Source organism: Oncorhynchus gorbuscha, linkage group LG17, assembly GCF_021184085.1.
Source record: "Oncorhynchus gorbuscha isolate QuinsamMale2020 ecotype Even-year linkage group LG17, OgorEven_v1.0, whole genome shotgun sequence".
NCBI lineage: Eukaryota > Metazoa > Chordata > Actinopteri > Salmoniformes > Salmonidae > Oncorhynchus > Oncorhynchus gorbuscha.
This window is the reverse complement of record NC_060189.1, coordinates 18225366-18251972: the sequence shown is the minus strand read 5'-3', so window position 1 is coordinate 18251972 and position 26607 is coordinate 18225366. Positions and strand designations below refer to the sequence as shown.

General features: G+C 44.2%; 1 protein-coding gene across 1 annotated transcript in view; it reads right to left on the bottom strand.

Moving 5' to 3' along the window:
- The window catches only part of LOC124001790 (disks large-associated protein 2-like), an 84206-nt gene that overhangs the window by 5121 nt on the left and 52478 nt on the right, over positions 1-26607 (bottom strand). Inside the window, exon 5 of the mRNA XM_046308867.1 lies at positions 4890-5269. Within this exon, the coding sequence (XP_046164823.1) occupies positions 4890-5269 (380 nt within the window). The remainder of the gene's footprint in view (positions 1-4889; positions 5270-26607) is intronic.

Below are 26607 nucleotides of genomic sequence, written 5' to 3'. Positions count from 1 at the left end.
TCTATCTCTTTATCTATCTCACACATGGTCCATGGGCACCCTGTCTATCTCTTTATCTATCTCACACATGGTCCATGGGCACTAGTAATATCTGGGAGGTAGAAGTGTGTGGTGTGTGTGGTAGCTTGATTTAGTCCTTGTGACGCCCACGGACATGTTGTCTCTCTGTTGAGTAATACAAGTGTGAGACCAGCAGACCTCTAATTTTAAACTTGATTATTAACAGGGTAATTTGAACATCTATTCACCCACATTTGAATCCTCCTCCGCTCTGAGAGACTACACAGTGGAATCCAGCTGAAGCAAGCAGAGTCCTGATAGAACATCTGTCTGCCTGTCTGTCTGTCTGAGAGCCTTAAAAGCTCCAAACTCACATGAATAACTCTTTAGCTTTAAGTGGTTTGCAATGAACAGAGAATCTAGAAAAATGTCAAGCCTGCTACATTGCAGAGTAGCCTGGTACAAACAGTGACATTTTTGGAGGGACACTTTGCTATTCAGGCAGCGAGCAACTCTGAATCCTCCTTTTCTTTCCCAGAAAGGTAATCAGTGGTGAGTCGCTACTGGTCCAGGTGACCTCCATTACTTTCTGCTAAAGGCACAAAGCGAAATCCACCTCAGAGAGACAGAATGGGCTGCTGCTCTATGATGGATGAGGAGGGGAGAGATTTAGGGGATCCTGGGAAATGTTCAAAGTGTGCTGGTAGAGACAGAAGAATAAGCAACACCTGGTTTGATGAAAACACACACCACGCTACGCACACACACACGCGCACACAGAATAGATGTGGAAACCTTGGAAACTGTAGGCATCAGCATAATGGAGATTAAGGCAGGTAGTAAGTTACAGTAGGTAGGTAGTGAGAGTAAGATCCTGCTACATTATCCATTCTTACACTGTCCTAATATGGATGCCGCACACTATAAATGCCCCCAGAACGTAAGGCGTCAAAACTCAAACACTGCGCCCAAACGGTCAAAGGTTAAGGATTAAGATTGTGGTCCTTTCTGAGGTGAGGGGTGAAAGGTCAAACTATGGGCCAATCAATAGGGTTGTAGGCTTCAGTACCAGAGGTGAATTTTACTGAACTGTGCTCAGGAGGTCTGTGATGATGCAGGTGAATTTAAACTGATCTTACCACACTGGCCGAATACTAGCTGCACAGTTTAAAGGGAAACTTTGTTGGAGTTTTTGCTGCCTTTTGGTGTTGCATGCGGCATGTCTGGTATGTTTCAATAAATGTAGACATTCACACTGCCAGCCATTACTAATCTAAAGTGCTTCTGTATTTTACACACATCATTGGATCCAATTTGAAAACCAATGTAATTCAGGCCTTCCTGCCTCTCCTTCTCCATTACCCCCTGTCTCTCTCTTCCTTCTTTCTCTTTCTCTCTGTCACCCACCATACCCTCCCTTCCTTCTCTCTCTTCCTCTCTGTCACCCCATCATACCCTATCTTCCTTCTCTCTCTTCCTCTCTGTCACCCCATCATATCCTATCTTCCTCTCTGTCACTCCATCATACCCTTTCTTCCTTCTCTCTCTTCCTCTCTGTCACCCCACCATACCATCTCTTCCTTCTCTCTCTTCCTCTCTGTCACCCCACCATACCATCTCTTCCTTCTCTCTCTTCCTCTCTGTCACTCCATCATACCCTTTCTTCCTTCTCTCTCTTCCTCTCTGTCACCCCACCATACCATCTCTTCCTTCTCTCTCTTCCTCTCTGTCACCCCATCATACCCTTTCTTCCTTCTCTCTCTTCCTCTCTGTAACCAACCATACCCTCTCTTCCTTCTCTCTCTTCCTCTCTGTCACCCCATCATACCATCTCTTACTTCTCTCTCTTCCTCTCTGTCACCCCATCATACCCTATCTTCCTTCTCTCTCTTCCTCTCTGTCACCCCACCATACCATCTCTTCCTTCTCTCTCTTCCTCTCTGTCACCCCACCATACCATCTCTTCCTTCTCTCTCTTTCTCTCTGTAACCAACCATACCATCTCTTCCTTCTCTCTCTTCCTCTCTGTCATCACACCATACCCTCTCTTCCTCCTCTCTCTTTCTCTCTGTCACTCCCCCAGACCCTCTTTTCCTTCTCTCTCCTTCGGCCTATTCTCCCCAGCAATTATATATATTATTCTGTATCTGCATCTGATTAGGAGTGTGGTGAATCAGGGGTCCGTTAGTGAGCAGATTTGGGGAGATGGCGGGTAGTGCGATTGGGTGGCATGGCATGCAACACAGCAAGGCACTATGCTGAGCGGCACGGCATTCAGCTCAGCTATTTAAAATCTTAATTCATCACCCAGGATGGGCTGCCTGATCATCTCTGAGGGACTGAGACTCACCTGTCTCCACAAACAAACCCTGCCTGGGGGGAGAGAGAGGGAGGAGATAGATAGAGAGAAACAGAGAGAGAAAGAGAGAATGGGAGAGAGAGAGGGAGAGAAAGAAAGAATGGGCAAAGAGACAAGTGGAGATAGATAGTTGAGAGATGAGAGAGAGGAGAATGAGAAAAGAAGAGAGGGAATAGAGAGCGATGAGAGACAGGAGGATAGAAGAGGGTGACCATTGAGAGTAATTTGATTTGATTTGATTTATTAGGACGACGCTATTAGACGATACCATTGGCAACAGCTAGTCTTACTAGAGTCTGACACTTACTGAAAAAGACGTTACAGACAAAATGCTTAACAATTTACATACATTGAAAATGTTAACATGTAGTGTGCATGTGTGTCCATCTATCAGTTCCATGTACATGTCAGTACATATAGTACACACAACTTGCAGGTCAGATAGGGGAGAGGCCTTGTGCCGTGAGGTGTTGCTTTATTTGTAACTAGGTCTTTCCTTGCAGCACTCGACCACACGACTGGATAATAATCAAGATAAGATAAAACTAGAGCCTGCAGGACCTGCAGGCTTTGTGGAGTGTGGTGTCAAAAAATCTTTATTATGGACAGACTTCTCCCGATCTTTACGACCATTGAATCAATATGTTTCGACCATAACAGTTTACAATCTAAGGTAACACCAAGTAATTTAGTCTCCTCAACGTGTTCAACAGCCACACCATTCCTTGCCAGATTCAGCTGAGGTCTAGAACTTAGGGAATGATTTGTACCAAATACAATGCTCTTAGTTTTAGAGATGTTCAGGACCAGTTTATTACTGACCACCCATTTGAAAACGGACTGCAACTCTTTGCTAAGGGTTTCAGTGACTTCATTAGCTGTGGTTGCTGATGCGTATATGGATGAATCATCAGCATACATGGACACTCATGCTTTGTTTAATGCCAGTGGCAGGTCATTGGTAAAAATAGAAAAGAGTAGAGGGCCTGTCATGTTTTGTCATATATTGTCTTGTCCTTGTGCTTTCCCTTCTGTTCGTTTCCCCCTGCTGGTCTTATTAGGTTCGTTCCCTTTTTCTATCCCTCTCTCTCCCCTTCCCTCTCTCTCTTCTCTCTATCGTTCCGTTCCTGCTCCCAGCTGTTCCTCATTCTCCTAACTCACTCATTTACTCTTTTCACACCTGTCCCCTATTTTGCCCTCTGATTAGAGTCCCTATTTCTCCCCTTGTTTTCCGCTTCTGTCCTTGTCGGATCCTTGTATGATGTTCGCTGTGCTGTGTTCTTGTCTCGCCCTGTCGTGTTTTGTCTCCTTCAGATACTGCGTGTGAGCAGGTGTCTTAGTCTGCTACGGTCGGTGCCTTCCCGAAGCAACCTGCAGTCAATGGTCGAGTCTCCAGTCTGTCCTCGTTACTACGAGTGGATTTAAGTTTTTTCCTGTTTTGTTTTCTTGATTTCTTGATTTTTCCAGGATTATTACTTTTGCCATATACTGGAATAAAGACTCTGTTTTCGCTAAGTCGCTTTTGGGTCCTCATTCACCAGCATAACAGGGCCTAGAGAGCTGCCCTGGGGTACACCACGCTTTAAATGTTTGACATTAGAGAAGCTTCCATTAATTAGATACATGTAGATAGCTCTGAATCCATGATAATCCCAGCCTTTGAACAGGGAAATAGTGAGATAGGGAAGGAACGAGCTCACTGCACCATACACAAGCAGAACAACTTTAATATTCTCCTTTGATAAAAGGCTGTATGCAGTCTGAATTGGTGACTGCTGTCTGCCTGCCTGCCTGTCTGCCTGCCTGCCTGCCTGCCTGCCTGTCTGTCTGTCTGTCTGTCTGTCTGTCTGTCTGTCTGTCTGTCTGTCTGTCTGTCTGTCTGTCTGTCTGTCTGTCTGTCTGTCTGTCTGTCTGTCTGTCTGTCTGTCTGTCTGTCTGTCTGTCTGTCTGTTTTATTCAGGGGAACTGTCAGACCAGACGTCTGCAGACTGCAGTGTGTGATGCAGCCCCTTACTCCCAGGGTCACAGAGGGAAGAGAGAATGAAAGAGAAAAGAGAGAGGGTAAGAGAGTGAAGAGAGAGAAAGGAGAGAGAGGGAGAGGGGAGAGAGGAGAGAGAGGGAGAGGGGAGAGGGAGGGAGGAGGAAGGGAGAGAGACCCATTCAGTAAAGCCCGATTCATGAGTTGAATTCTAATTAATGGATTGCAGTAGGATGACTCATTGGTTCTATTTTTAGATCTAGAGGAGAGACTGGTGTGCCAGAGTGGGATACATGAGTGTGCGACTTTATGAATGGGTGGGTGTGTGTGTGTGCACAATTTTTTGTATACCCGTGTTTGTGTGTGTGTGTGTGTGTGTGTTTGTGTGTGTGTGTGTTTGTGTGTGTGTGTGTGTGTGTGTGTGTGTGTGTGTGTGTGTGTGTGTGTGTGTGTGTGTGTGTGTGTGTGTGTGTGTGTGTGTGTGTGTGTGTGTGTGTGTGTGTGTGTGTGTGTGTGTGTGTGTGTGTGTGTGCTTGCGTGCGTGCCACTCACCTGTATCCCTATGGAAGAGCGTGGTGTTTTGAGGTACTCCTCAGCCTTGGACACCAGGATGGCTTTATCACAGGTCATCACTGAGCTATGACTGTCCGTGGACGGGTGTCTCTTCCCAGACATCACCCCTGCAGCCTCCATAGCTATAGTCACGGCCTTGGCACTGTCCAGACTGTCTGTGGAGTTATACAGGGACCTTCCCAGGCTCAGGCCCAGCCCGTCCCCCCACCCTCGAGGAGGTCTACCCTCATGGTACGCATCCTGGGTGGATTCTGTGCTGCTCTGCGCCGTGACTGAGATGAGGGGCTTAGAGCCTACGGTGGAGCGGGGTGGGACCGGCGGAGGGGTCATCTTCCTGTAGTTGTTTGTGTACGTGATCTCTGAAAGATAGAGGAATAGAGAAGGTCAAAGTTAAAAGGAATTAATATGATGTGGAAATTGAAGTAGATGAGGTACTGTAGGGCTATACCGTTGACAATTAGAGAGCAGAGAGACCACTGAGAGGTATTCACTGTGGAGTGTTGACAGCCATTCTCCTTACATGTATTTGATGAGCAGGGGATTATAAAAATTAAAAATATCTTTCAAGTGCAAATGAGAATGTGACTATATAAATAACTGGGTTTGATGTGTCCTCTCCTTTAAAAAATAACTTTGACGGAGCATCCTAATACTGTAACAGGCTATCAACTCAAACAGCTTATCCATTTGAGTGGTCTTGGCTCATCAGAACTCTTATAAAGAGAGGATTTGTACTATCCAGTATCCTTAGGATGTCACTACCCCCTTGAAGTTGTAATTTTAAATGGTTACGGTAAGGGTTAAGGTTAGGGTTAGGTAAGACTTATGGTTAGGGTAGGGGTTAAGGTTAGGGTTAGGTAAGACTTATGGTTAGGGTAGGGGTTAAGATTAGGGTTAGGTAAGACTTATGGTTAGGGTAGGGTTTAAGGTTAGGGTTAGGTAAGACTTATGGTTAGGGTAAGGGTTAAGGTTAGGGTTAGGTAAGACTTATGGTTAGGGTAGGGGTTAAGGTTAGGGTTAGGTAAGACTTATGGTTAGGTTAGGGGTTAAGATTAGGGTTAGGTAAGACATATGGTTAGGGTAGGGGTTAAGGTTAGGGTTAGGTAAGACTTATGGTTAGGGTAAGGGTTAAGGTCAGGGTTAGGTAAGACTTACGGTTAGGGTAGGGGTTAAGGTTAGGGTTAGGTAAGACTTATGGTTAGGGTAGGGGTTAAGGTTAGGGTTAGGTAAGACTTAGGGTTAGGGGGTTAAGGTTAGGGTTAGGGTTAGGGTTAGGGTTAGGGTTAGGTAAGACTTACGGTTAGGGTTAGGGTTAGGGACTTATGGTTAGGGTTAGGGTTAGGGTTAGGTAAGACTTATAGTTAGGGTAGGGGTTAAGGTTAGGGTTAGGTAAGACTTATAGTTAGGGTAGGGGTTAAGGATATGGTTAGTGTTTATAGTAGGGACGTCCCAAGGAGACCAGATACCACTGACCATAGAGAAAGGGAAGGAGGAATACAGTACACTGAATTATACAGCAGGCCAGCATTTCTAAGAAACTAGTATATGGTAGGGACTAATGGAGTTTTCAACGGTTTCAATTATTTCTTACACAAAATCTATGCTCACTGAAAAATTCAAGCATGTCTTCTGGGCATCAAATTAAAATAATTTATGAATGTATGTACTGACAGGGGCTAAATGATTTGTGTTCAGTCCCTTCAGTGAATTCTTCATCCTCTATTCCATTCTCCAGAAAATATTTCCACTGAGTTTCTCATTTGAAGAAAACTTATCCTCTTCGGACTACTTTAAAATGGACTAACAATGACATTGGAGTATGAATTGGTTTTGAATATGCATTCAATGCAGAATTTGTCCCTCCAACACCATGACCCTTAAGCACTCCCCAGCAGCACCCAGGCTGGTTCTATAAATACCCTCTGCTGACATCCGCCCTGTAGAGCTCAGCATACTGCTCTAAGGCCTAATGACTCACTTTGTCCCCCATTCAGAAATTATCTTCTCAAAGAGGTCACCAAGATGAGTCAGTAGAGAGAGAAAGAATAACAAAGAAGAGACAGAAATATACAGACATTGAGAGAGAGAGAAGGCGAGATAAAGTATATATACAGTACATATACAAAGAGAGAAAGAGAGGGTGAGGGAGAAAAAAGAGAAAGAAAGAGAGAGTGAGAGAGAGGGAGTGAGAAAAATATAAATAAATAAAGAGAGAGAGGGTACGAGAGAGAGAGAGAAAGAAAGAAGGAAATAAAGTGAGAAGATTCAGCAGATGGACCCCCCCATCTTGGCAGTGTTACTCAGCATTTAGCCTGTCCCGTCACGTCTCAGCCAACAGAAACCATAGCAACCATACCAGGCAAGACAGGTGGTTTTACTTAACCTTTAAATCACACAATAACTATCCAGACAGAAAACCTGCTCCTTATCTCCATGACAACAACATGGACACCTTTTTGCTTGTTTAGCAGTCATTCAAAAAATTGGAATTCAAAAAGTAAAGGGGTGTCCTCTTGCGCCTGGCTAATGACGCTAGATTTTTCTAAAAATGGCTTATGCTTGAATCCGGGTACAAATGTCACCTGTAATGTCACCTTTTGTAGCCGCCATGACCTTTTGACTAAAGCTAAAGGAGTTTTAACTTGAAGTGGAGGTAAGATTAAGAATTGGAAATTACTCTTAGTTCATGCGGCCATCTCGTTCAAGGGTCACGTGATCCCCCACGTGATTGTTTTAAAAGGGCAGAACCCCACCTGTTTGGAGCCCCATATTCTCAGCAAAAATGTGGGGCTTGCATTTTTTGCATGTTATTTTGGCATTAATACATGTCACATATCAGTTTGTAAACAATGTATATATATATATATATCATTGAGTTAGTAAAGCCGCATACAAACATGGTCTCTTTTTGGTTTTCTTGAATAAGGCAGCTCCAACATGAAGATGTTTCAGCCTAACTCAGTGGTTTCTGTGGTGGTCGGGGAAGCCAGCCGAAAATATGGAGTGTTGCGCCGTGATTGGGTCAGTGTTCTATCACTCAAGGGAACACTACGTCACCATAGTGGGGTAAAGCTCGAAAATTCAGGTCCCATGGGTGCTGCCATAGAGTTACATTAGAAGTGCCCATCCAAGAAGGCTCAAGTTCATTGGCAACAGATAAAATGACTTCAAATCACGTTATATCTACGGTAGCTTTTATTGGACGAATCATGTCAACATCATAATTTCCATTTTTTAGCTAGCAGTCATCATCATGAATCAAGTTGACAATCTGCTGGTAAAACCGTTTTAATCGTTGTCATATGAAGATAAATAATGAAGAGAAATGATAGATAAAACTTATCCTTGCTCATCGGTCATTGGACATAAACATTTCACAACAAATTGCAAATTCAAACCACCAATGAGTGGTTGGAAGGAACCAGTGGATAGCTGCAAGCATTGCAAAGCAATCCTGAGCCTGCTATTCAGTGGAGTGGCTTTGTGGTCCAAGTCTAAGATTAAGTGTCTTTTTTCCTAGATTAAAATGATAAAACTTTCAGCATTGTCCATGCTGTCAATGAAGCATGATTTGTGCAGCACACAAAACAACTGTTAACTTGAAACTGCAAAATATGACTTTAGTGAGTTCAAGACAACTGGGAACTTGGGAAAAATGAGTTACGGCTGGGAAAATACATTTTGAACTTTTTACAACTCAGAATTGTAAATCGGGAACCCGGGCCTCTTTCTAGAGCTAAGACCTGAAGATCACTGACGCCATCATGATTACAATTTTTTTTTAGTTCACAGTTGTCTTGAAAACACCATAAATACAGAGAATGCCAGACTTTGATGACATAATTTTCCCACGAAGGACCGTCACGCCACTTTCCTATTCAAGTGAGCACAGAACAACAAGGTGAGTCCGAAAATGTCTTGTATGCTGCTGCATAAATGACATAATATGCCAGGGAGTTATATATACTGTAGCTAAGAACGTAATACTAAGTGTATATTGTGTAGTAAGCTGGTAATAGCCCATGTGCCTCACCCTAATAATTTGGTCTATTTTTACCTCTTAATTTCACCCACTGTTCTAAATTGGTGGTGCACATGTAGCCTATAACCTGTTTTTGAGAAATGTAAAATATTGTAAGAGCTTTCATTGTCTGCTTATATGCCCCCTTTATTTATCCTACGGTTCTGACTTGGTGTACAGGGACAACACTGTAAGAACGGCCCTTGTTCTGAATTATGTCGCTGTACATTTCAAAAGTGCTGAACAAATAGTTATATTGACTACGTCTGTCCTAGCTCGATCATTAATATCTTATTTGAAATTACGGATTGCCTCATATCCGCTTGTCGTCCCCTTATGCCATAGCTTGTACATCTCAATTGTCAGTAGCAACCACATTTGTTTAAGCAAGTCAGCCATATCAGCTATGTTTTTTTAAAAGGCAGGAAATGAGGCTGAATGAACTGTTTCACTGCAAGACAAGGCTCAACTGATATTCAGGTGTAGCAGTGTTGGGTTGGGACTCTGCTGTTGGGACTCTGCTGTTGGGGCAGCTTTATATAGGCCCGAACAGTTTGTGGGCACCGTTTGTCACCGTTATTATGCAATTAATGTATTGTTTAGTGTTGTGTTGTGTATTGGCTTTGCTGGCATGCATCCCACATGTATTTATTTTTTGCCAACCAAGATTGACAGTGTCTTGCGAAAGTATTCGGCCCCCTTGAACTTTGCGACCTTTTGCCACATTTCAGGCTTCAAACATGAAGATATAAAACTGTATTTTTTGTGAAGAATCAACAACAAGTGGGACACAATCATGAAGTGGAACGACATTTATTGTATATTTCAATCAAAAACTGAAAAATTGAGCGTGCAAAATTATTCAGCCCCCTTAAGTTAATACTTTGTAGCGCCACCTTTTGCTGCGATTACAGCTGTAAGTCGCTTGGGGTATGTCTCTATCAGTTTTGCACATCGAGAGACTGAATTTTTTTCCCATTCCTCCTTGCAAAACAGCTCGAGCTCAGTGAGGTTGGATGGAGAGCATTTGTGAACAGCAGTTTTCAGTTCTTTCCACAGATTCTCGATTGGATTCAGGTCTGGACTTTGACTTGGCCATTCTAACACCTGGATATGTTTATTTTTGAACCATTCCATTGTAGATTTTGCTTTATGTTTTGGATCATTGTCTTGTTGGAGGACAAATCTCCGTCCCAGTCTCAGGTCTTTTGCAGACTCCATCAGGTTTTCTTCCAGAATGGTCCTGTATATGTAGTCGGCTGGCCCTCACTACATATTCGTCGCCAGACCCACTGGCTCCAGGTCATCTACAAGTCCATGCTAGGTAAAGCTCCGCCTTATCTCAGTTCACTGGTCACGATGGCAACACCCATCCATAGCACGCGCTCCAGCAGGTGTATCTCACTGATCATCCCTAAAGCCAACACATCATTTGGCCGCCTTTCGTTCCAGTACTCTGCTGCCTGTGACTGGAACGAATTGCAAAAATCGCTGAAGTTGGAGACTTTTATCTCCCTCACCAACTTCAATCATCAGCTATCCGAGCAGCTAACCGATCGCTGCAGCTGTACATAGTCTATAGGAAAATAGCCCACCCATTTTCACCTACCTCATTCCCATACTGTTTTTATACTGTTTTTATTTATTTATTTTTCTGCTCTTTTGCACACGAATATCTCTACCTGTACATGACCATCTGATCATTTATCACTCCAATGTTAATCTGCAAAATTGTATTATTCGCCTACCTCCTCATGCCTTTTACACACATTGTATATAGACTGCCCATTTTTTTCTACTGTGTTATTGACTTGTTAATTGTTTATTCCATGTGTAACTCTGTGTTGTCTGTTCACACTGCTATGCTTTATCTTGGCCAGGTCGCAGTTGCAAATGAGAACTTGTTCTCAACTAGCCTACCTGGTTAAATAAAGGTGAAATAAAAATAAAATAAAATTTGGCTTCATGCATCTTCCCATCAATTTTAACCATCTTCCCTGTCCCTGCTGAAGAAAAGCAGGCCCAAACCATGATGCTGCCACCACCATGTTTGACAGTGGGGATGGTCATTCAGGGTGATGAGCTGTGTTGCGTTTACGCCAAACATAACGTTTTGCATTGTTGCCAAAAAGTTCAATTTTGGTTTCATCTGACCAGAGCACCTTCTTCCACATGTTTGGTGTGTCTCCCAGGTGGCTTGTGGCAAACTTTAAACAACACTTTTTATGGATATCTTTAAGAAATGGCTTTCTTCTTGCCACTCTTCCATAAAGGCCAGATTTGTGCAATATACGACTGATTGTTGTCCTATGGACAGAGTCCCCCACCTCAGCTGTAGATCTCTGCAGTTCATCCAGAGTGATCATGAGCCTCTTGGCTGCATCTCTGATCAGTCTTCTCCTTGTATGAGCTGAAAGTTTAGAGGGACGGCCAGGTCTTGGTAGATTTGCAGTGGTCTGATACTCCTTCCATTTCAATATTATCGCTTGCACAGTGCTCCTTGGGATGTTTAAAGCTTGGGAAATATTTTTGTATCCAAATCCGGCTTTAAACTTCTTCACAACAGTATCTCGGACCTGCCTGGTGTGTTCCTTGTTCTTCATGATGCTCTCTGCACTTTTAACGGACCTCTGAGACTATCACAGTGCAGGTGCATTTATATGGAGACTTGATTACACACAGGTGGATTGTACTTATCATCATTAGTAATTTAGGTCAACATTGGATCATTCAGAGATCCTCACTGAACTTCTGGAGAGAGTTTGCTGCACTGAAAGTAAAGGAGCTGAATAATTTTGCACGCCCAATTTTTCAGTTTTTGATTTGTTAAAAAAGTTTGAAATATCCAATAAATGTCGTTATACTTCATGATTGTGTCCCACTTGTTGTTGATTCTTCACAAAAAAATACAGTTTTATATCTTTATGTTTGAAGCCTGAAATTGTTATGCAGGTGAATGAGGACCCAAAAGCGACTTAACAGAAACAGAGTTTATTCCAGTCTTAACAAAAACGATAAATCCTGAATTCTTTCACCGGTAATGTCTAAACAGGAATAACTGAAATCCTCTAGTCAGTAGAGGGGAACAACAGGAGATGCGACCACAGACTGCAGGTCGCTTCGGGTTGGCGCAGGCCGTAGCTGATAGAGACACCTGCTCACACGCAGCATCTGAAGAAGGCAAAAACACGACAGGACGGAACAAGGACACATTACAGCAAACATCAAACAAGGATCCGACAAGGACAGAAGCGGAAACAGAGGGAGAAATAGGGACTCTAATCAGAGGGCAAAATAGGGGACAGGTGTGAAAGAGTAAACGAGGTAGTTAGGAGAATGAGGAACAGCTGGGAGCAGGAACGGAACGATAGAGAGAGAGAGAGAGAGAGAGAGAGAGAGAGAGAGAGAGAGAGAGAGAGAGAGAGAGAGAGAGAGATAGAGAGAGAGAGAGGGAAAGAATCTAATAAGACCAGCAGGGGGAAACGAATAGAAGAGAAAGCACAGGGACAAGACATGACAATCTATGACAAAACATGACAGTAATGTGGCAAAAGGTCACAAAGTTCAAGGGGGCCGAATACTTTCGCAAGGCACTGTACATGCTAAAATCGCCACTGACAATGAGTAACGATAACTTGGCTATATACACGGGGTACCAGTACGAGTCGATGTGCAAGGGTACAAGGTAATTATGTGCAGGGGTACAAGGTAATTGTCACTCCTCTCTGTCACTCCAGACCCCATGGCTGGCAGCACAGCATCTGCCACGGAGGCCTTAACTCCAGCATTTTAAACAAAATAACTTGACAAAGTGCTCTCCCTGCCAGATGTATCACCGAGGCCCAGGGAATCTACAAATAGAAACCTTGACCTATACTGAGGAGAAGGGTGTGTGTGTGTGTGCCTGTTGGTGAGTGTGCGGAGGGAGTGAGAGAGGGAAGTAAGGAAGGAAGGATGGAGGGAATGAAGGAAGGCCCATCAGTCAAGCGGGCCACTGTTCCGAAGCGTTCGTCATTGCTAGAGCTCTCACGACTTCTCTCACTCCCATAGCCCGTTTTAGGAGGAAGAGGGGAGAGGAGAAGAGGGAAAAGAGGAGAGGGGTATTTTACATTCCCCTGACGTTTTTCAATCTACCTGCAAGATAAGGGCTTGTGCCTGATGAATCAATAAGGTCCACAACGCGGCAGAGAGGCTCAAGGAGAAAATAAATAGGCAGGGGTGATGAGAGAGAGAGTTGCAGAGAGATAGAGAGAGTTGCAGAGAGATAGAGAGAGTTGCAGAGAGATAGAGAGAGTTGCAGGGTTTTAACGGTACCTGATGCTTGTTTTCAGGGATTATTATGTGGTGGTGTTGTTGTTTTGTTTAATCTTGATAAGCTTGATAAACCAGTGTGAATGTGAGACTGCTTATTCACATCATTTTTACTGTATGTCATGAATACATGATAAACGATGCTGGTTTAAAACATATTCACCATCCGCTATTGGCTTGGACAGGAGGTTTACCTGGGGTTTCGTGGGTCGTCCGGTCAGTGCTGCAGGTGGAGGGGAGGCGGAACTGGATCCCTGAAACAAGCCAGCCAATCACATTCAACATCCTTGTCACATCTGCCTAGTACACAGAACACTAATCCCAGTACACTATACAGAAAAACAGTTACATACTGTACCCATAGATAGGAGCATAATGGCAGATAATAAAATATAATATATCAATTGAAGCACCTTGGATAGATTGTGAGGCAGCAGCAGTTTTTCCTTTTTCCTTCAACAGCAACATACACTCACCGGCCAGTTTATTAGGTACACCCATCTAGTAATGGGTTGGAACCCATCTTTTTCTTCAGAAGAGCCTGAATTCTTCAGGGTGTTGGAAATGTTCCACATGGATTTTGGTCCATGCTGACGCGATGGCATCATGCAGTTGCTGCAGATTGGACGTTGGTACATTCATGCTGCGAACAGCCTGTTCCTTCTCATTCCAAAGATTCTCTATTGAGTTGAGGTCTGGGGACTGACCAGGCCGCTCAACTGAACTAAATGTTCTTCCACTCCTCAATTGTCCAGTGTTGGTGACCGTGTTCTCACTGGAGCCCTCTTGTTTTTCTCTAGTAGGAGTGGAACCCAGGGTGGTCGTCTGCTTCAATAGCCCATCCCTGACAAGGATCGAGGAGTTGTATTTTCCCAGATGCCGTTCTGCGCACCACAAATCAAATTTTATTGGTCACACACACACATTTAGCCGATGTTATTGTGGGTGTAGCGAAACGCGTATGTTCCTAGCTACAACAGTGCAGTAACGTCAATTCACAACAAAACACACAAATCTAAAAGTAGAAGAATGGAATATATAAATATTAGGATGTGCAATATCAGAGTCTGGAGTATATATCTATATATATACAAATATATATATATATATATATATACACTACATGACCAAAAGTATATGGACACCTGTTCGTCAAACATCTCATTCCAAAGTCATGGGCATTAATATGGAGTTGCCCCCCCCCCCTTTGCTGCTATAACAGCTTCCACTCTTCTGTGAAGGCTTTTCACTAGATGTTGGAACATTGTGTGATGTATTGTTGTCTCTGCCTTCTTGCCTTTGTGCTGTTGTCTGTGCCCAATAATGTTTGTACCATGTTTTGTGCAGCTACCATGTTGTGTTGCTACCATGTTGTTGTCATGTGTTGTTGCTACTATGCTGTGTTGTCATGTGTTGCTGCCATGCTATGTTGTTGTCTTAGGTCTCTCTTTATTTATTTTTATTTAACCATTATTTAACCATTATTTAACTAGGCAAGTCAGTTAAGAACAAATTCTTATTTACAATGATGGCCTACTCATGTGTGATCCAAGATGGCGTAGCAGTAAGACGTCTTGTCGTGTCCCTTGTATATATCTTTTTTTTACATATTTTTCTTCGCATATCTTTTAAAACATTTTTCTAAACCTCAACTTCTAAATACTCTCCTGCAACATGCCTCACCCAATGTAGCTATTTTTCCAAAAGTATTTATATTTACTTCGGATCCGGAACCCCTCAACTGAAGCTAGCCAGCTAACTACCAGCTATCAGTCAGCATAACATTGCTAGCGGTCTTCAGCTCACCGGTCATCAGCTAACCTTTAGCTCGGAAAGCGCTCGCCAGTTCGAACAACGCGACTCTAACCAGAGCATAACGGACCTATTATTTTTTTATCCCCGGATTCCCACCGGATTCCCACCGCAAACGGAACATTTTCAGATGGATCTTCACAACTTGCTATCTAGCTAACCGCAACCCCGGATGATTACTCCTGGCTAGCGTTTCCACCCACTTAGCTTGAAGCTAGCCGGGCTAGAGCTTTCTGTGCTACCACCGTAGCATACTCCTGGGCTACAATATCCGGACCCACGACCGGTCTATCGATGTCACCGCATGAAGAGGAATAAACAGACTCATCCCATCGCGACGTCCCCCAAAGGCTAACTCTCTAGCCCTTGCTTTCTCCTTGCTTGCTAATTCGGCCTGCTAACTGCTAGCTTGTTTAGCCCCGGTCCGCTAACTGCTACCTTGTTTAGCCCCGGCCTACTAACTGTTAGCTTGTTAGCACAGGCCTGTTAACCGTCTGAATCGCCGCGTCCCAAACACTCACTGGACCCATATTTACTTTCTATCTCTTTTCAATTTTTAATTTGTTTATACCTTCCGGTAACCTGCCTCACCCAATGTGATACGGAATCGCTATTATTTTTAATTTTGAGAACACACTCAAGAACCTCCAGAAGCTAACCAGCTAATTAGCTACAAGCTATTTAGTCATTGTTAGTTTTTTTAACCTGGATAACACTCGCCAGTACAGCTTCCCTGCCCCATCCACCGCTGCCCCCTGGACACTGATCACTTGGCTACATAGCTGATGCATGCTGGACTGTCCATTAATCACGGTACTCCATTCTGTTTGTTTATGTTTTATCTGTCGGCCCCAGCCGCACTCAGGCTCTGTGTGTAGTTAATCCGACCCTCCCTGCCTAGTCAACGCCATTTTACCTGCTGTTGTTGTGCTAGCTGATTAGCTGTTGTTGTCTCACCTACTGTTTTAGCTAGCTCTCCCAATTCAACACCTGTGATTACTGTATGCCTCGCTGTATGTCTCTCTCAAATGTCCATATGCCTTGTATACTGTTGTTCAGGTTAGTTATCATTGTTTTAGTTTACAATGGAGCCCCTAGATCCACTCTTCATACCCCTGATACCTCCTTTGTCCCACCTCCCACACATGCGGTGACCTCACCCATTACAACCAGCATGTCCAGAGATACAACCTCTCTCATCATCAACCAGTGCCTGGGCTTACCTCCGCTGTACCCGCACCCCACCATACCCCTGTCTGCACATTATGCCCTGAATATATTCTACCATGCCCAGAAATCTGCTCCTCTTATTCTCTGTCCCCAACGCTCTAGGCGACCAGTTTTGATAGCCTTTAGCCGCACTCTCATACTACTGCTCCTCTCTTCCGCGGGTGATGTGGAGGTAAACCCAGGCCCTGCATGTCCCCAGGCACCCTCATTTGTTGACTTCTGTGATCGAAAAAGCCTTGGTTTCATGCATGTCAACATCAGAAGCTTCCTCCCTAAGTTTGTTTTACTCACTGCTTTAGCACACTCTGCTAACCCTGATGTCCTTGCCGTGTCTGAATCCTGGCTCAGGAAGGCCACCAAAAATTCTGAGATTTCCATACCCAACTATAACATCTTCCGTCAAGATAGAACTGCCAAAGGGGGAGGAGTTGCAGTCTACTGCAGAGATAGCCTGCAAAGTAATGTCATACTTTCCAGGTCCATACCCAAACAGTTCAAACTACTAATTTTGAAAATTACTCTCTCCAGAAATAAGTCTCTCACTGTTGCCGCCTGCTACCGACCCCCCTCAGCTCCCAGCTGTGCCCTGGACACCATTTGTGAATTGATGGCCCCCATCTAGCTTCAGAGTTTGTTCTGTTAGGTGACCTTAACTGGGATATGCTTAACACCCCGGCAGTCCTACAATCTAGGCTAGATGCCCTCAATCTCACACAAATCATCAAGGTACCCACCAGGTACAACCCTAAATCTGTAAACAAGGGCACCCTCATAGACGTCATCCTGACCAACTGGCCCTCCAAATACACCTCCGCTGTCTTCAACCAGGATCTCAGCGATCACTGCCTCATTGCCTGTATCCGCTACGGAGCCGCAGTCAAACGACCACCCCTCATCACTGTCAAACGCTCCCTAAAACACTTCTGTGAGCAGGCCTTTCTAATCGACCTGGCCCGGGTATCCTGGAAGGACATTGACCTCATCCCGTCAGTTGAGGATGCCTGGTCATTCTTTAAAAGTAACTTCCTCACCATAGATAAGCATGCTCCATTCAAAAAATGCAGAACTAAGAACAGATATAGCCCTTGGTTCACTCCAGACCTGACTGCCCTCGACCAGCACAAAAACATCCTGTGGCGGACTGCAATAGCATTGAATAGTCTCCGCGATATGCAACTGTTCAGGGAAGTCAGGAACCAATACACGCAGTCAGTCAGGAAAGCTAAGGCCAGCTTCTTCAGGCAGAAGTTTGCATCCTGTAGCTCCAACTCCAAAAAGTTCTGGGACACTGTGAAGTCCATGGAGAACAAGAGCACCTCCTCCCAGCTGCCCACTGCACTGAGGCTAGGGAACACGGTCACCACCGATAAATCCATGATTATCGAAAACTTCAACAAGCATTTCTCAACGGCTGGCCATGCCTTCCGCCTGGCTACTCCAACCTCGGCCAACAGCTCCCCCCCCCCCGCAGCTACTCGCCCAAGCCTCTCCAGGTTCTCCTTTACCCAAATCCAGATAGCAGATGTTCTGAAAGAGCTGCAAAACCTGGACCCGTACAAATCAGCTGGGCTTGACAATCTGGACCCTCTATTTCTGAAACTATCCGCCGCCATTGTCGCAACCACTATTACCAGCCTGTTAAACCTCTCTTTCATATCGTCTGAGATCCCCAAGGATTGGGAAAGCTGCCGCAGTCATCCCTCTCTTCAAAGGGGGAGACACCCTGGACCCAAACTGTTACAGACCTATATCCATCCTGCCCTGCCTATCTAAGGTATTCGAAAGCCAAGTCAACAAACAGGTCACTGACCATCTCGAATCCCACCGTACCTTCTCCGCTGTGCAATCTGGTTTCCGAGCCGGTCACGGGTGCACCTCAGCCACGCTCAAGGTACTAAACGATATCAGAACCGCCATCGATAAAAGACAGTACTGTGCAGCCGTCTTCATCGACCTTGCCAAGGCTTTCAACTCTGTCAATCACTATATTCTTATCGGCAGACTCAGTAGCCTCGGTTTTTCGGATGACTGCCTTCCCTGTTTCACCAATTACTTTGCTGACAGAGTTCAGTGTGTCAAATCGGAGGGCATGATGTCCGGTCCTCTGGCAGTCTCTCTGGGGGTGCCACAGGGTTAAATTCTCAAGCCGACTCTTTTCTCTGTATATATCAATGATGTTGCTCTTGCTGCGGGCGATTCCATGATCCACCTCTACGCAGACGACACCATTCTATATACTTCCGGCCCGTCCTTGGACACTGTGCTATCTAACCTCCAAACGAGCTTCAATGCCATACAACACTCCTTCCGTGGCCTCCAACTGCCCTTAAACGCTAGTAAAACCAAATGCATGCTTTTCAACCGTTCGCTGCCTGAACCCGCACGCCTGACCAGCATCACCACCCTGGATGGTTCCCACCTTGAATATGTGGACATCTATAAGTACCTAGGTGTCTGGCTAGACTGTAAACTCCCCTTCCAGACTCATATCAAACATCTCCAATCGAAAATCAAATCAAGAGTCGGCTTTCTATTCCGCAACAAAGCCTCCTTCACTCACGCCTCCAAACTTACCCTAGTAAAACTGACTATCCTACCGATCCTCGACTTCGGCGATGTAATCTACAAAATTGCTTCCAACACTCTACTCAGCAAACTGGATGCAGTTTATCACAGTGCCATCCGTTTTGTCACTAAAGCACCTTGTACCACCCACCACTGCGACTTGTATGCTCTAGTCGGCTGGCCCTCACTACATATTCATCGTCAGACCCACTGGCTCCAGGTCATCTACAAGTCCATGCTAGGTAAAGCTCCGCCTTACCTTAGTTCACTGGTCACGATGGCAACACCCATCCGTAGCACGCGCTCCAGCAGGTGTATCTCACTGATCATCCCTAAAGCCAACACCTCATTTGGCCACCTTTCGTTCCAGTTCTCTGCTGCCTGTGACTGGAACGAATTGCAAATATCGCTGAAGTTGGAGACTTTTATCTCCCTCACCAACTTCAAACATCTGCTATCTGAGCAGCTAACCGATCGCTGCAGCTGTACATAGTCTATCAGCAAATAGCCCACCCATTTTTACCTACCTCATCCCCATACTGTTTTTATTTATTTACTTTTCTGCTCTTTTGCACACCAATATCTCTACCTGTACATGACCATCTGATCATTTATCACTCCAGTGTTAATCTGCAAAATTGTAATTATTCGCCTACCTCCTCATGCCGTTTGCACACAATGTATATAGACTCCCCTTTTTTCTACTGTGTTATTGACTTGTTAATTGTTTACTCCATGTGTAACTCTGTGTTGTCTGTTCACACTGCTATGCTTTATCTTGGCCAGGTAGCAGTTGCAAATGAGAACTTGTTCTCAACTAGCCTACCTGGTTAAATAAAGGTGAAATTAAATTGAATTTTAAAAAAAACTTGTAAAACCGTAGTGTTGTAATGTCTCTCTTGTCGTGATGTGTGTTTTGTCCTATATTTTTTTTTTATTCCCAGCCCCCGTCCCCGCAGGAGGTCTTTTGCCTTTTGATAGGCCGTCATTGTAAGTAAGAATTTGTTCTTAACTGACTTGCCTAGTTAAATAAAGGTTAAATTAAATAAAATTGCTGCAGGACTTGCTTTCATTCAGCCACAAGAGCATTAGTGAGGTCGGGCACTGATGTTGGGTGATTAGGTCTGGCTTGCAGGCGGCATTCCAATTCATCCCAAAGGTGTTTGATGGGGTTGAGGTCAGGGCTCTGTGCAGGCCAGTCAAGTTCGTTCACATCGATCTCAACAAACCATTTCTGTATGGACCTCGCTTTGTGCAGGGGGGCATTGTCATGGTGAAACAGGAAAGGGTCTTCCCCAAACTGTTGCCTCAAAGTTGGAAGCACAGAATCTTCTAGAATGTGTGCTGTCTCTGTAGCTCAGTTGGTAGAGCATGGCGCTTGTAACGCCAGGGTAGTGGGTTCGATCCCCGGGACCACCCATATGTAGAATGTATGCACACATGACTGTAAGTCGCTTTGGATAAAAGCGTCTGCTAAATGGCATATATTATTATTATTATTATTATTGCTGTAGCGTTCCAGAGCATTCCAGATTCCAATGGCGGAGAGCTTTACACCACTCCAGCCGACGCTTGTTATTGCGCTTGTGTGAGGCTGCTCGGCCATGGAAACCCATTTCAAGAAGCTCCCGACGAACAGTTCTTATGCTGACGTTGTTTCCAGAGGCAATTTGGAAGTTGGTAGGGAGTGTTAAAAAACAATCGGCCTATATCGAATTTTCCATTCCTCTCAAAAATTTCAGAAAAGGCTGTTGCACAGCAACTCACTGCCTTCCTGAAGACAAACAATGTATACGAAATGCTTCGTATCATCATAGCACTGACACTGCTCTTGTGAAGGTGAACTTTTAATGGCATCAGACCGAGGCTTTGTATCTGTCCTCGTGCTCCTAGACCTTAGTGCCTCTTTTGTTCCATCGATTACCACATTCTTTTGGAGAGATTGGAAACCCAAATTGGTCTACACGGACAAGTTCTGGCCTGGTTTAGATCTTATCTGTCGGAAAGATATCAGTTTGTCTCTGTGAATGGTTTGTCCTCTGACCAATCAACTGTAAATTTTGATGTTCCTCAAGGTTCCGTTTTAGGACCACTATTGCATTTACATTTACATTTAAGTCATTTAGCAGACGCTCTTATCCAGAGCGACTTACAAATTGGTGCATTCACCTTATGACATCCAGTGGAACAGTCACTTTACAATAGTGCATCTAAATCTTAAAGGGGGGGGGGGTGAGAAGGATTACTTATCCTATCCTAGGTATTCCTTAAAGAGGTGGGGTTTCAGGTGTCTCCGGAAGGTGGTGATTGACTCCGCTGTCCTGGCGTCGTGAGGGAGTTTGTTCCACCATTGGGGGGGCCACTATATATTTTACCTCTTGGGGATGTCATTCGAAAACATAATGTTAACTTTCACTGCTATGTGGATGACACACAGCTGTACATTTCAATGAAACATGGTGAATCCCCAAAATTGCCCAGCTTTTTTCCATCTACGTAACATTGCAAAAATCAGACACTTTCTGTCCAAAAATGTATGCAGAAAAATTAATCCATGCTTTTGTTAATTCTAGGTTAGACTACTGCAATGCTCTACTTTCCGGCTACCTGGATAAAGCACTAAACAAACTTCAGTTAGGGCTAAATACGACTGCTAGAATCCTGACTAGAATTTAAAAATGTAATCATATTATTCCAGTGCTAGCCTCCCTACACTGGTTTCCTGTCAAGGCAAGGTTTGATTTCAAGGTTTTACTGCTAACCTACAAAGCATTACATGGGCTTGCTCCTACCTATCTCTCTGATTTGGTCCTGTTGTACATACCTACACGTACGCTACGGTCACAAGACGCAGGCCTCCTAATTGTCCCTAGAATTTCTAAGCAAACAGCTGGAGGCAGGGCTTTCTCCTATAGAGCTCCATTTTTATGGAATGGCCTGCCTACCCATGTGAGAGACGCAAACTCGATCTCAACCTTTACTGAAGACTCATCTCTTCAGTGGGTCATATGATTGAGTGTAGTCTGGCCCAGGAGTGTGAAGGTAAACGGAAAAGCTCTGGAGCAACGAAACGCCCTTGCTGTCTCTGCCTGGCCGGTTCCCCTCTTTCCACTGGGATTCTCTGTGTCTAACCCTATTACTATGGCTGAGTCACTGGCTTACTGGTGCTCTTCCATGCCGTCTCTAGGAGGGGTGCATCACTTGAGTGGGTTGAGTCACTGATGTGATCTTCCTGTCTGGGTTGGCACCCCCCCTTGGGTTGTGCCGTGACGGAGATCTTTGTGGGCTATACTCAGCCTTGTCTCAGGATGGTAAGTTGGTGGTTGAAGATATCCCTCTAGTGGTGTGGGGGCTGTGCTTTGGCAAAGGGGGTGGGGTTATATCCTTCTTGTTTGGCCCTGTCCGGGGGTGTCATCGGATGGGGCCACAGTGTCTCCTGACCCCTTCTGTCTCAGCCTCCAGTATTTATGCTGCAGTAGTTTATGTGTCGGGGGGCTAGGGTCAGTTTGTTATATCTGGAGTACTTCTCCTGTCTTATCTGGTGTCCTGTGTGAATTTAAGTATGCTCTCTCTAATTCTCTCTTTCTCTCTTTCTTTCTGTCTCTCGGAGGACCTGAGCCCTAGGACCATGCATCAGGACTACCTGGCATGATGACTCCTTGCTGTCCCCAGTCCACCTGGCTTTGCTGCTGCTCCAGTTTCAACTGTTCTGCCTGTGATTATTAATATTTGACCATGCTGGTCATTTATGAACATTTTGAACATCTTGGCCATGTTCTGTTATAATCTCCACCGGCACAGCCAGAAGAGGACTGGCCACCCCTCATAGCCTGGTTCCTCTCTGGATTTCTTCCAAGGTTTTGGCTTTCTAGGGAGTTTTTCCTAGCCACCGTGCTTCTACACCTGCATTGCTTGCTGTCTGGGGTTTTAGGCTGGGTTTCTGTACAGCACTTTGAGATATCAGCTGATGTACGAAGGGCTATATAAATACATTTGATTTGATTTGTTACACCCAAGACAATATTTAACTGTGCTACGTGCTTCAGCACTAGGCAGACCTTCAGCACAAGGCAGACATGCATAGAGCCATGGCTTCAATGCCACGAAAACCTTTGGGATGAATTGGAACGCCGACTGCGAGCCAGGCCTAATTGCGCAACATCAGTGCCCGACCTCAATAATGCTCGTGGTTGAATGGAAGCAAGTCCCTGCAGCAACGTTCCAACATCTAGTGTAAAGTCTTCCCAGAAGAGTAGAGGCTGTTATAGCAGCAAAGGGGGGACCAACTCCATATTAATACCCATGATTTTGGAATGAGACGTTCTTACGAGCAGGTGTCCATATATATATATATATATATATATATATATATATATACAGTGGGGCAAAAAAGTATTTAGTCAGCCACCAATAATTTGCAAATAAATTCATTAAAAATCCTACAATGTGATTTTCTGGATTTTTTTCTTCTCATTTTGTCTGTCATAGTTGAAGTGTACCTATGATGAAAATTACAGGCCTCTCTCATTTTTTTAAGTGAGAGAACTTGCACAATTGGTGGCTGACTAAATACTTTTTTGCCCCACTGTATATACAGAAATAGATTAATAGTATGGCCTTGACTAGAATACAGTACATACAGTGCCTTGCGAAAGTATTCGGTCCCCTTGAACTTTGCGACCTTTTGCCACATTTCAGGCTTTAAACATAAAGATATAAAACGATATTTTTTTGTGAAGAATCAACAACAAGTGGGACACAATCATGAAGTGGAACGACATTTATTGGATATTTCAAACTTTTTTAACAAATCAAAAACGGAAAAATTGGGCGTGCAAAATTATTCAGCCCCCTTAAGTAAATACTTTGTAGCTGCGATTACAGCTGTAAGTCGCTTGGGGTATGTCTCTATCAGTTTTGCACATCGAGAGACTGAAATTTGTTCCCATTCCTCCTTGCAAAACAGCTCGAGCTCAGTGAGGTTGGATGGAGAGCATTTGTGAACAGCAGTTTTCAGTTCTTTCCACAGATTCTCGATTGGATTCAGGTCTGGACTTTGACTTGGCCATTCTAACACCTGGATATGTTTATTTTTGAACCATTCCATTGTAGATTTTGCTTTATGTTTTGGATCATTGTCTTGTTGGAAGACAAATCTCCGTCCCAGTCTCAGGTCTTTTGCAGACTCCATCAGGTTTTCTTCCAGAATGGTTCTGTATTTGGCTTCATCCATCTTCCCATCAATTTTAACCATCTTCCCTGTCCCTGCTGAAGAAAAGCAGGCCCAAACCATGATGCTGCCACCACCATGTTTGACAGTGGGGATGGTCATTCAGGGTGATGAGCTGTGTTGCTTTTACGCCAAACATAACGTTTTGCATTGTTGCCAAAAAGTTAAATTTTGGTTTCATCTGACCAGAGCACCTTCTTCCACATGTTTGGTGTGTCTCCCAGGTGGCTTGTGGCAAACTTTAAACAACACTTTTTATGGATATCTTTAAGAAATGGCTTTCTTCTTGCCACTCTTCCATAAAGGCCAGATTTGTGCAATATACGACTGATTGTTGTCCTATGGACAGAGTCCCCCACCTCAGCTGTAGATCTCTGCAGTTCATCCAGAGTGATCATGAGCCTCTTGGCTGCATCTCTGATCAGTCTTCTCCTTGTATGAGCTGAAAGTTTAGAGGGACGGCCAGGTCTTGGTAGATTTGCAGTGGTCTGATACTCCTTCCATTTCAATATTATCGCTTGCACAGTGCTCCTTGGGATGTTTAAAGCTTGGGAAATCTTTTTGTATCCAAATCTGGCTTTAAACTTCTTCACAACAGTATCTCGGACCTGCCTGGTGTGTTCCTTGTTCTTCATGATGCTCTCTGCGCTTTTAACGGACCTCTGAGACGATCACAGTGCAGGTGCATTTATATGGAGACTTGATTACACACAGGTGGATTGTATTTATCATCATTAGTCATTTAGGTCAACATTGGATCATTCAGAGATCCTCACTGAACTTCTGGAGAGAGTTTGCTGCACTGAAAGTAAAGGGGCTGAATAATTTTGCACGCCCAATTTTTCAGTTTTTAATTTGTTAAAAAAGTTTGAAATATCCAATAAATGTCATTCCACTTCATGATTGTGTCCCACTTGTTGTTGATTCTTCACAAAAAAATACAGTTGTATATCTTTATGTTTGAAGCCTGAAATGTGGCAAAAGGTCGCAAAGTTCAAGGGGGCCGAATACTTTCGCAACTGTACATATGAAATTAGTAAATCGTTTGTAAACATTATTAAAGTGACCAGTGTTCCATTATTAAAGTGACCACTTATTCAATGTCTTGATACATAGGGCAACAGCCTCTAAGGTGCAGGGTTGAGTAACCGGGTGGTAGCCGACTAGTGACCGTTTCTATGTCCTGGGCGGAGGTTGGCTAGTGATGGCTATTTAACAGTATGATGGCCTTGAGATGAAAACTTTTTCAGTCTCTCGGTCCCAGCTTTGATGAACCTGTACTGATCTCGCCTTCTGGACGATAGTGGGGTGTACAGGCCGTGGCTTGATGTCCTTGATGATCTTTTTCATCTTCCTGTGACATCGGCGCTGTCCTGGAGGGCAGTCAGTGTGCACCCGGTGATGTGCTGGGGACACCGCACCACCCTCTGGAGAGCACTGCAATTGTGGGCGGTCCCGTTGCCGTACCAGGCTGTGATACAGCTTGACAGGATGCTCTCAATGGTGCATCTGTAAAAAGTTTGTGAGGGTCTTAGGGGCCAAGTAAATTTTTTCAGTCTCCTGAGGTGAAGTGGAGCTGTTGTACTACGTCGTTATTTGTCTGTTTGTGGCCCGCCTGTTAGCTTGCACGATTATTTGCCATTCTCCTTCAACCTCTCTCATCAACAAGCTGTTTTTCGGCAACAGGACTGCTGCTGACTGGATGTTTTTTGTTTTTCCCACCATTCTCTGTAAACTCAATTTCTGAGATAGTGGATCCGGTGGGCCTGGCACTGACAATCATACCATTCTCAAAGTCTCTTAGGTCACTCATTTTATCCATGCTAACTTTCAATCGAACAGTAACTGAATGCCTCCATGCCTGTCTGCCTGCTTTATATACAGTAGCAAACCACAGCCAGTAGGAGCGATCCATTTTTGTGAACATGGTACCTAATTAACTGTCTGGTGAGTGTATGTTCACACCGTGAAAAGGAAGTTAATATTTAGTGAAATTTGTGACTATCTATCTTGTTTAATCTAGTTTTTAACTAGCAATCATATTTACAATCATACATTTCAATTGATTCAATTTTTTTATGAAATACTGTATATGTTCTTATTCAAGATATGACCCTAGTTGAACCTGTGAAACTGTAATAGGACCACTAAGAGGCTGTGAGAAGATGCACAAAGAGGAAGCAATCACAGCAATCGTGGTGAGACATTTACACATCACTCTCAAGCTAAAGCAGAAGAGATCATTGGCTAATTGGTAGATGGCTTTAGCATCCCTGGAAGAAAACTCATAGGATGGCGAATGTAAAGAGCTAATCTGACAGTTTAGTATGGCTAAACAGAAAATAATGAATGGTGGAGATCACATTCAGATGAGTAATGAGCAGTTAGAGGTATGGAATTAGAAAGCATGGCTTTTGCGGGTGCACTTAGAAAAATAACTCCATGCACTGCCGTATTGCTGAGCACTTTGGTGATTGCTAAGCAACTTTGGAGCTCCATACTAGGCAATGAGGGTGGAAGAGTCATTA